Raw genomic sequence first — 11,144 nt, 5'->3', positions numbered from 1 at the left:
AAACATTTAAGAAAAAAGAATCAGCACAAAATGAAAGTCAAGAATCAGTTAAAAAACGGGCAATGCATTGACTAAAGAATCGAGAGATGGATCACCATTTAACTCATTATCATATGTCAAGTTCAGATAGAAGTTTTTTGAGAACCATCTTATGAAAAAATATTTATAGCTGTTAAAATAGGTCACCTTTGGCATTTTTGTGGATAGAACTCCATGCCATTTGTTTTCCGCAGCCACATTTCAAGCAACTGGCCGGGGGTTCTTTGGCAAGCCATCGGTAAGGTAGCTCAAATGAATAGCCATGCACAAGGGATGAAAAAAAGACATCTAAAATCATTTAGACAGTTTGACAGGCCGATGCTCAAAACCACCCGAGTATTACAAGAAGGTTTGTGTCATTGCAACTTTAATTTGATTAAGGTGAATATAATCTGAGAATCAACTCTGAAAGTACAAATCCAAACTGAAATATGCAAAAGATTGGGAATAACAAAATATACAGAATACAAAAATATAGTTCCTTTAAAATAATTTGATAAGATATTGACCTGAGCTGGCTTTGCTGTCAAACGTTTGCAAAAAGAAAATCAAAATATCCCTTAGCAGCAGGATAATTGTAATTGACACCTATTAATACATTTTTAATCATCAAAAAGACAAGAAAGGATCTATTTAAATAAAACAAAGCAAATTTTATTAAAATCTTATAACAGCTTTAGTTATGTTAAAAATGAGATATGTCCGCTTTTTGTTGCCGTTATCTGTGGTTTTTAAAATGCGCTACAGAAATAAAGCTGCTGCTGCTGATCCCGTCATTTGAGCTCTTAATGGAGCCTTGAGAGCAGAGCTTAGGCTTTGTGTTTTCCTGCACTACTGTGATCAAATGGCAACAAAATAGACAGAGAAACTCCAGGAATTGAACCACAGCAGTAGGCCAGGTCCACTCTGCGACCGGTCAGAGGAAATAACCCTTTAAATCGCAGGATTGTTTCCCTGTGATCAAGCCAGTTCTTCCCTGCTGCACAGCACATTTAGACAGTGACCTGAAACTGCGTGACTTTCAAAAGTTGCTTTTGACCTTAAAGTTCTGAAGAGCCGACTGCCCTGTTGATAATCGTATCTTTTTGTCAAAAACTCAATCCACCAGCTACTTGCACTAATTCTAAATATCCAGACAAATCCTCTCTTCCTCTTTTCATCAGCATGGCAGCTTTTGCGAATAATCAGATCATTGCGTGGTTGGCGTGGTAAGAGACACTAAAATCCCGTCTTAAGTCGGTTCTTGTCAAAAAAAAAAAAAAAAAACCTTGAAGGATGTTCGTGAACGTGTCTTCCTTGATGATTTATTTCACTATAATTGGAAGCGTTTTTGTCTGATGTTTTTCCCTGGGACCCTTTTTTCCATAGTTTTAATCATTTTAATGACAAACTTGCTAAGTTTAATCAACGGAGAGTTAGGGGTCTGGTAAGTACCTGCTTCAGCACTGAATTAGCAAGTCTCTTGCACAGGAGAAATCAGCTTTGAGCAGCTGCAAGGAGATCTGACACTGAAGCTGATTGGTTCTCCTCACTTCTTAGGTTTAACAGCATGTTATAGCTGGACCAGTCTCTCATTTTGTTAATCTCTCTCCTCAAGCCAACATCATCTAACTACTACTGAAAGGCGGTGATCCCCGTGTGTTAAACACTTATCATCCCAATTTTAAAACTTTGTATTTTAGCCAAGGTTATTCTACACCTTGGCTTAAAGACTAGTTGTGTGCTGCCAACATCTTGTCATGTCATCAGTGTGGTTTCAGGAAGCAGCACCAATACAGTCCCAGCCACCAAAAAAAAGATGTAAATGAGCTCCGTAAAGCCTTGGATGCCAATAACTACAGATATATTCCAACAAAACTTGCTCTTTTTTGCTTATATTTTGTGAGCTTATTCAATTTGAACCAAATATTATTTGTATCAAATATTGTGTTTATACCTCTTGTATCTCTTGTAAATGAGATCCTGGATCTCAAAGAGACATGTATAATTAAAGGTTAGAAAATTAAATAAAAAGAGATCTGAAGTGTCTCCATCTAAACAAAGTCTGCAGCCACCAGCCTCGCCTGAGAGAGATTAACTTTTTTAAATAACACACAGCTGGTTTGTACAGGTAGCAGAAATGATAAACACAGGCCAGGGAAAGCAAATGTATTCAAGTAAAACCAAAAAAAGGGAAATAATAATTACTCAGTCCTTTCGAGATGCATTGATGAGTGGATTGCCCTTAAATAGAACACAGTGACAGACCCATTCTTGGGCAAAATGGGAATGAAATGCAACAAAATAAGTTCCAACATGAAATAGTTGTTCTTTAGCGGCTTCACCGTCAGCATCCTTGCAGTCCATACAGGAGTTGTCAATTTTCTCCTGTTCACATCCAAATCCGATAAAATCCCAGGACCACGGTGAGACAGGTGAACACTGAACCTGAAAGAGAGAAAAAAAGCCTTTGATAGGAAGGAGTCCAGGAGAATGTCTTACAAAAGCACCAAGCAGGCAGTTCAGGATGTAATTTACAAGGTTTATATGTTTGTATGAGTGAATGCTGCATGCGGGTCATGTTTCCCATCCTCCCTCTCAGAACACAGAAGATTGTTGGCCGCTAGTGGATGTGAGAAAATAACATCCACTAACTTTGGCTTAACACTTTCTTGCAAAAAATATTAAGCAAATTATTTTCCAAGGGCACCAAGGGCAGTGTCTCCTCACTATGTGGAGCACAGCTGCCGGTATGTGTGAGTGCTGAGGTCCCGAACTTTCTGAAGAAACTTTTTTTCACTCACAAAAAAAAAAAACAGCAATTTCTCACCTGCAAGATATTTGATGGTGTCCAGTTTATGAGCCTCCAGCATGGTTTTCAAACCGGCCACTTCGGTGTCTATCTTCATGTTTGTCTGGGTTAGATGGCGGTCCTGCTCTGCTGTCTGCACAAAAAGGCAATTAGGAGATTCAGCCTAGAGACGGCGTGTTCATAGCAGGACGAACTGCGCTGAATGCAGCCGTTTCCAACCGCGCGTTACATCGATTACTATGGGTAAAAATTATAAGGCTTTAAGATTTATACAAACCATTTCCAGAATCTCAGTTCTCGTTTCCAGAAGCTTCTTGTCGTGCTCCGTTTTCTGGAAACAAGAACATTTGGTTTTCAACGTGATCCCAACAATTAGAGCATGTGGTTAGAGGTCTCTTTAAACCTTTACATTATAACAGAGAACCTGAGAATTACACTTTTGACTTTTGAAATGACTACATTTCAGGGGATAAATTCCTCCTGATGGGGATGTTTGATTCCCACTAGGCCTGTTGCGATAAACAATAAATCAATTAATTGCACAATAAATTTTAATCATGATTACCATAATTAAAATAAGCTTCATAATTTGCGAATGCGTGCTTGCTTTTGTCCACATGTGCATCAGGTAAGGAGTTTTTTTTTAATTTAAGCCAAATGACGGCGGCCGACCGCTTGATCCATCTGAGGCGGCATTTCCAGGGGATATACTTGCGTTATTATGCCATTATCAGATTATGTGAAAATGGTTAAAAAAAATGATGATCCAGCAAAGTTTTTTAGCGTGAGAGGCCTAATTCCCACCATTATGAGTTTTATAGTTAAAACGATTTAGTTCCTTAAATAGGACTACAACACATGGAGCAACCGGTCGCCGGTGCATAGCTCAACAATAGATTTATGATGTAACTAGAAAGCTGGGACTCAAATCTGGAAATACTTAAGGCTTTTTTTAAAGACTAAAACCAATTTAATTCAATTTAAGAGACACATCCAGGTCAATTCTGTGCTGCTGACGTTAAAACTTGTAGCAGGAAAAGTCACGGTCAGCCGCCGTATTATACCCCCATGAAAAGCAGTCAGTCCTCATTTTTTTAGACATAAACTGATATTTTTGATAACTTAGAGAGCCCAACAAGATAAAAGCAACCTACACACAGATCACGCTCTGCAGTCATCTCTGACGCTGCGTCGCCTCGCGGTGATCATACAGGGAAAAGGTTGACATGAACTGCTTAACTCGTTGAAAAACATTTATATTATCTCATGAAGCTGAAACTACTGAGTATCAGGAGCTCTAACTGCTTTATTCCAGATACTCCACTAAATGATCCCAAAGATTAATCTAGCTCTATCGCAGATGAGTAAATCACTGCTGTAACTTTCCAAAGGGTTTTATTCTACAATAATAAACTTTTTTTTTTAGTAGGAATCCTTCAAACTGGGAGACCCACTGGTCTCGTGCGACCGCTACTGAACCTAAAACGGGGTCAACAAAATCTATTTGTAACGAAACAGACAGTCTTGTGCCAGAAATCCTGGCGCAAAATATCTAACACAGATCTACGTGATGTAGTAGGGGTGGACCTTTATCGTTATCGTGAAAATTTTGGGTTTATATTGCTAATGATGATACCCCCAGAAACTGTCAGCATTGTCAGAATTGTTATCTTAGCTATTTTCGCCACTGTTGGTTTCTTCAGAGCATCAATAAATGTCAATGAATTCAAAAATATAATTAAATGCTGTTACTGTGTGCAGTTTAGTGATAAAAATCACTTTTCTTTATACAATTCCTGATGTCCAGATGAAACATTTCAAATTTAGTTTTAATATATGTTACATTATTAAATGTGTTTTTAAGGGTAGTATTTGTATTTATGGGGTTGTAATTTACCTGAAGTCACAGCCTCAAAGTTACCCAAAAAGACAAGAAGCCGGCAATAGTCTTTTATCATGCATTTTATCGTTATCACATTACCAACAACATACGGTGTTAAACTCTATAATTACGTATAGTGAGGTCAAAATAATCTTACTGCAACTCTAAAACTCACCCGTTCTTTTACGCGGCTCTTCTCCAAATTCAAGTCCAAAATATTATCCGAGCGCAATTTGTTAATCACATCCTGCCAGGCGGAGGAGATGAAGGACACCAAGGGGAGAAAAACAACGCTGAATGAATTCAGTTAATTAAATGGGAAAAAAAGTTGCATTTTCAAAACAGTGCTTATGAAGGTATTAGGAAACGTGCAAAAATCAAAGAACAATCAACATGAGCGCTTACACCCAGCTGGACCTTCAGCTGTAGCAACTGGATCTTGAGTTTCTGGAGAAATGAGAAAACACCGAAACTGTCAGACCACAAACACACAAAAACAAACGCTCCGCAGTGATTTAGACGATTCTCTGCAGATAAACCAAGACGGCCATCTTACTGGTAACACCCTGGGTTCAGGCGCCTGATGTTTAGCTGTGCACTAAAGGAGTCAACCCCCCCACCTGCTGCTGAAGATAGCTACGATAACCATGTTTTACCTCGTTCTCTGCCAGAAGAGTGGAGAACTCGCTCTTCTCAAGGATAATCATGTCCTTCTTTACAGCAGCTATTTTAGACATCACTTGCTGCAGCATGATTTCCTGGAGAAAAAACAAAATAAAATGCATTGAACAACTGGGCATTGAAAAGTGTCTTAAGGCTAAAGGAAAACTGGATGTGGTCCCGTGAGGATTTAAAAAGAGCCATTATAGCCCCAGGTTCACTGCAAAACGGGAACTAAAAGTAAGTAAAGTTATAATATTTTCCCTTGATTTGAGCAGCTAAATAAGACTATTTGCCAATGGAATTTGTATTTTTACCCCTAAGACAAGATAATTAGATATACGGCACTTGAAATAAGATGATGGAGATGAAATGTTCTTATTTTAAGTGCAGAACTCTTATTCCATAGGCAAATTGTCTTTTTTAGGTGCACAAATCAAGAAAAAATACACAAATTTTAAGAAAATGTTACCTACTTTTAGTTCCATTTTTGCAGTGTTAATACTTTAAATGTACATCTTAAGTCTGCTGTTCAATGACAATAAGTCTATTTTCTACAACCTAGGCTATGTATAAGCAGTAATTGAGCAAACTGCTTGTCATCAGTAGAACATTATTGTGATTATGTTGCAGGTACCTCATCCACCACTATATTCCTAACACTAACTACATTTGTGTTATTGGTTTAGTATCCTCTATTAGCCACTTCAAACGTGAGCGCTGGAGACACGAGAACTGTATATCAGCTCTGCTATCCGCCGATTGCCAAGGCCAACGCCAGCGTGTTTTACTGTGCAGGATAATGAATGTCCAGGATATGCCTGTCTTTGTTTTGTCTCACGGCAAGGCTGCTGTCAGGTATTAGTAAGAGGCGAGAACAGGGGCCGGACAGAAACAGGGCGAGACGAAGGCTGCAGCGGGACCGTTGGGATAACTTTCCTCTACGTAATCTCCGCTCCGTTTCTCAGTAAAGTGCTGGAACTTGACCCCTTCACTGTTTCCTTGTTCCTGAAGTCTGGGAAGTCAGTTATTGTTTGGTTTTCCTACCACAATTCGACCGCCGGCGTTCCAGCTGCTCCCTGCCAGGACAGCAGAGGACATCTGAGCACAGAGCAGGTCACGTGACAGAGAGAGACCAGGAGCCGTCGCAGCCAATACAGTCTCCTCCACTGCGAACGTCGTTGTAACAGGTGAACGAGACCGACACCGTCAGGACAATCCAGAACATTTGGACCAGCAAAGTAATGTGAGCGACCTATAGTGTGCTTTTACGAGGCGTGCTCTTGAAAATGAGTTGTACTTCCTTGAGTCTGTTAGGTTTGCTGGAGCTGCGACCTGAAACAGGTATCAGGATTTGAGTTTCGTCAGGGTCTCTAGCATCGATAATTTGAAAAGGTGCTAATCGGGGACCATGTGAGGAGATCGGGACATCCTGAACATGTCTGGCTGCTAACTGGGGTTCTTAATAGGTTTCAGTCTAAGAGTTTTAAATTTCAACGAGGGGCAAAAAGAGCTGCTTCTTATGCCAATCTCTGGGTAAAGAAACCCACTAAGGTTGAAAATGTTTTCTAGTAACCTGACCAAACTCTGGACTACTGCTATTATTCAACTCAAACAGTCATAATTGCGTTGTAAAAATAAACGGCAGGTTGTGGGTTCAGGACATTAAATATGCCGCACATCATCTTCCTTGGAAGGTCTCACCTGCTGCACCTTGGTCACTATGTCACTATAAATGACGTCCATGTTAGAGTTTGTCGTCCCGACCAGCACTTTAACCAACACCTCAGCCTGCTGAGTGCTCAACCCTGATGACGGGAAAGGGAAAATGACTGAGAAATGACTTAATTGGCTGCATGTATCACAATTTAAAAATAAATAAATAAAAAACCCTGACCATTTTCCTCAAAGAGTCGCACAACCGCATGCGTGTCAAAAAACAGCTTACGGCCTTCGGTTTTTGGGATGTTTGGTTTCAGATCGTACTGGAGGTCCCCGGAGGAGGTCGTGAGTCCTGAAATAAAAAAAATAAAAAAAAAAATAAAGCAGAATTGTTAAAGTAAACAGGCACCGCCTCCGCTTACCCTGTAGGGATTAATCAGGTATGGTTTAGGTATCGAGTAATGAGGAAACCAGGTGCTCCAATCCCTTTCGTGGCCACAGGTGTATGAAGCGAAGCACAAGGCATTCAGACCGGCAGTGAACTAAGGGGCCATGCCCCTTAGTTCACTGCCGGTCAGAGAGAGTGTGGGAGAGAGAGTGAAAAAATGGACAATAAAACTTGTGACTTTATTGAAATGTAAAATTAGTATTACCTTATACGTAAATGCTTAATACCATGTCTATCTTTGTTTAAGAGGCGAAAAAATATTTCAGCATGAAAACAGGTATTTATTTATACATTGTGTAAACATCAGGGCGTTATGATTAGTGATTTAGCCATTAGCCATATGTTTTCATTCCAATGCTGAAAAGTGCTTGCAAAATAAAAAATAAAAATATTTTTTGTACAAGCATGTTTTTTATTAGTGTCAAAATACATATTAAAATGCCCAAATAGGCTTTTACACTTTTAGAAATAAAAGGATAAAGTGTATATATATATATATATATATATATATATATATATATATATAATATATATATATATATACATTGTTTCGGCCCTGTGTAGAGCTTCTAATTGGGTGCTGAATGGAAGTGGAGGCAGCTGGCCAGAATGACATATATATATATATATATATATATATATATATATATATATATATATATATATATATATATATATATATATATTTAGATAGATATTTAGATAGATAGATAGATATTATTCACCAATGTCTAAAGCTCTGATGTATTCTTGGAGTAGATGCAATTTTGGAGAAAAGTCACAAAAACTTGGACGTGTAGACCTGTATCTCTCTATCTAATAGAAAAATCACAATCTAATATAAACAATGGACATCATGCCACCTTAGTAACCTCATTTGCTTATTGTGCAAAGTCAACTTTAACCAAATCTGGTAGTTCCATTGACAATTCCTGTATCTCTCCCACCTTCCAGCTTCAGAGCCTTGGCGCCATCCTGGACAGCCCTCTCCATAATCTCCTTCACATTCCACATCCATAACATCACCTGGTTAACTTTAATTTTTGCAGCATCAAGCAAGTTCTTCCTTCACACTTTTCCAAACTGGTCCACAGTCCACTCACCTTTCCACTTTACAATTTCAAAACCCTCCATAAACTGCAGCTAATTCAAAAGACAGCAGCTTGCGTCATTACATCATGTTCTTCACACCTGTACATTAACTCCACTGTCACATTCAATATAAATCAATCCTATGATCATACAAGGCCAACCACAGCCATGGACAAAGAGGGACACAAAACCAACACGACACAGATCGCACATTACAATAATCAGTGTCTGCTTTGCCCATATTGCTCACCAATTAATTATCACAACTCATGAGTTTATAAAAAGGCATTAACTTTTTTTAAGTTTATAAAAACGGTTATATTTTAGCCCAGTGACATTTCCAGGATGGACTCTGTGTTCCTCATTGACTGGTGGAGATAGTCAACCAAGACCCTGTGTTACGTCAAGCCGCGTTTCCCCCATCAGATACGGCATGACGTAACACCTGCATGGAAAAGCAGGTATAGAAAATCCATAGATGGGAGGTCAGAGTTTTAAAAAGTTTAGTAAAATTGCTTAAAGTTTATCAGAAAAAAAACGTAACTTGCTTTTAAAGATGAACATTTCTCATTAGAATTTTTTTTTATTAAACTTCTGCGTTAAGTTATATACTGTTTAAGGTAACCTTGGCTGGTTTAGCTTGTCTGTCTGGGAGGTGTTTTTGGGTTGGAGTAAAATTACTCCATAGATCCACAGGAGGCTTTTTCACATGTTTCTGGTGTGACTCGCTTCTACAGCGTCGCTTCACATCGCGCTCCACTCCGTGTAAAATAACAAATAACTACAAAAACTCTGAGAATCGCCTTTCTCTGGTCTCACACAGTTAGAACCCGTTCTCCAGTCCATGTTGTAGTTGCAGTTTATTTGTTTTAGTTTTCATGTAGTTTCCTTAATAATCTGTATGCATCATAATCCTCGTCATTTTATTTAACGAGTGTCCTGGTTCAGTTGCTCATGAGGTGGAGGCTGCTGCTTTGACTGACAGCCGATGTCCCAGTCAAACCGGGACATCGTTTCACATGCCGACCCTTCTTCTTCTTCAAAAAAAAAAAAACCGTGTCATGCTAAATTAACTGATCTAGAGCGTTACTCTTTCAGTTTTAAATAAAACATAACAGTGAATCATGGGGGGATCTCTGGTTAGTTGCTGCGTTTATCAGCTCAATTACTGGAAGCGAGGGAATAAACACTGACAGGTGATGTGGCCACAGGTGGAAATAACTCATCAATTAACTGTAAGAGCAGCAACAGACACGCTTACCGAGGAAAGTTGTTGTCAGCTGTTCTATCAGCTGAACTTTCAGACCTGCTGGTTCGCATAAATCCAAAGAAAACCTTTGACCATAGCTACTTTCATTCATACCATCTGTGGTCAGTTTGAGATGTTCTTCCAAAGGTTAAAAATGATTGAACAGCGATAAACCATAGACTGGCAGATCTCCGCTTTGACATATAAGGTTGAAGATACCGAGGTAACAGCTTCAAATAGAGACTGTGTAGCAGATATTTTGCCACAATGGGTTTATCTACATCTACGAGAAGTACATCGAAGGAGATGACGAATTTAGTGCTTGGATCAAAGCTACCCCTGAACAAGAACATTGCAACCCTGAAAGTACAGCAAATATACCAACAAGGACAAGATGTGGTAGGGAGCTGAAAACTTTAACCCATCCAGCCCCTCAATTAGATGAAAACATAACACAGAATGAACCGAGCCACCCCTTTCAAGCTAAAGAAATAAACAAGGAACGTGCAGGTAATATAATAATTTCTGAAGTGCTGAATCAAACAGAGTGTTGCTACCAAGGAGAAAACAGTCAAACAAATCAGGATCCTGACCCCACCATGTTCTTTTGCAAATTTCCCAACTCTTTTCAGAACTCTTGGCTGAATGCCTCAATGCAGAGCATCCTGCACCTGAGCGTAGCTAGGAAGGTTGTGGCTCAGCATCCCGAAAAGATTTTTAAAAGCTTGTCAGCAAGTCCGTTATGTGCCAAACTTCTCTGCTCTGCCATGCAGCACCCAGGGAAACATTTCACCTTAAGGGAAATCTACCAAGTTGTTATGGAAATACTAGCAAATGTGCCGTCACTTGACTTGACAGAGGAGAACGACCCAGTATACTTTTTGGATTTTATTTTGGCCAGGTTACATTGTTCTGGTATCAAAGCACTTTCCAAGGCGTATAGAGCTTCAATTTGTGAACAATGTCAGACTGTCTGCTATGAGGACTGTTCAGCTGGTCCAGTCTTAGGACTACCAGAGCCAGAACCATACGACAGTACCACTTCTCTTTTTAACCGTATGGTTGTTGACTTCGACCACGATCATTGTATCGACTGCAATTCCATCTTTAAGAAAAAAATGTTTATCCATGACAATAATGTAATAGTCCTTTACCGCGAATTGCCAACCAGTGAGATGGGTTTAAACTGTCCTGTTATTACTAGTAATACCATTGACGTTCCTGTAAAAGATGGAACCCAGTTGTACCGTCTTCCTCAGTCATTTGCAGCCAAAGCCTGCATCTGGGGTTTTCACACTTTACACATATCTGATGTGTGGAC

At 39.3% G+C, this 11,144-nt stretch overlaps 1 protein-coding gene across 1 annotated transcript; it reads right to left on the bottom strand.

Moving 5' to 3' along the window:
• Window positions 1-389: 389 nt before the first annotated feature.
• Window positions 390-9,585, bottom strand: mcur1 (mitochondrial calcium uniporter regulator 1). The gene is made up of 9 exons (XM_036125772.1): window positions 9,507-9,585; window positions 7,270-7,386; window positions 7,077-7,180; window positions 5,369-5,470; window positions 5,118-5,159; window positions 4,888-4,959; window positions 3,108-3,161; window positions 2,849-2,963; window positions 390-2,466 (listed from the first exon to the last, which is right to left on the bottom strand). Exons 1-9 carry the CDS (start codon window positions 9,583-9,585, stop codon window positions 2,411-2,413), a joined length of 741 nt encoding a protein of 246 aa, XP_035981665.1. The 3' UTR covers window positions 390-2,410.
• Window positions 9,586-11,144: the final 1,559 nt, after the last annotated feature.

This window comes from Fundulus heteroclitus, chromosome 21, assembly GCF_011125445.2.
Source record: "Fundulus heteroclitus isolate FHET01 chromosome 21, MU-UCD_Fhet_4.1, whole genome shotgun sequence".
Lineage (NCBI taxonomy): Eukaryota > Metazoa > Chordata > Actinopteri > Cyprinodontiformes > Fundulidae > Fundulus > Fundulus heteroclitus.
The sequence above is the reverse complement of the archived record's forward strand: the minus strand, read 5'-3'. Positions and strand labels throughout refer to the sequence as shown.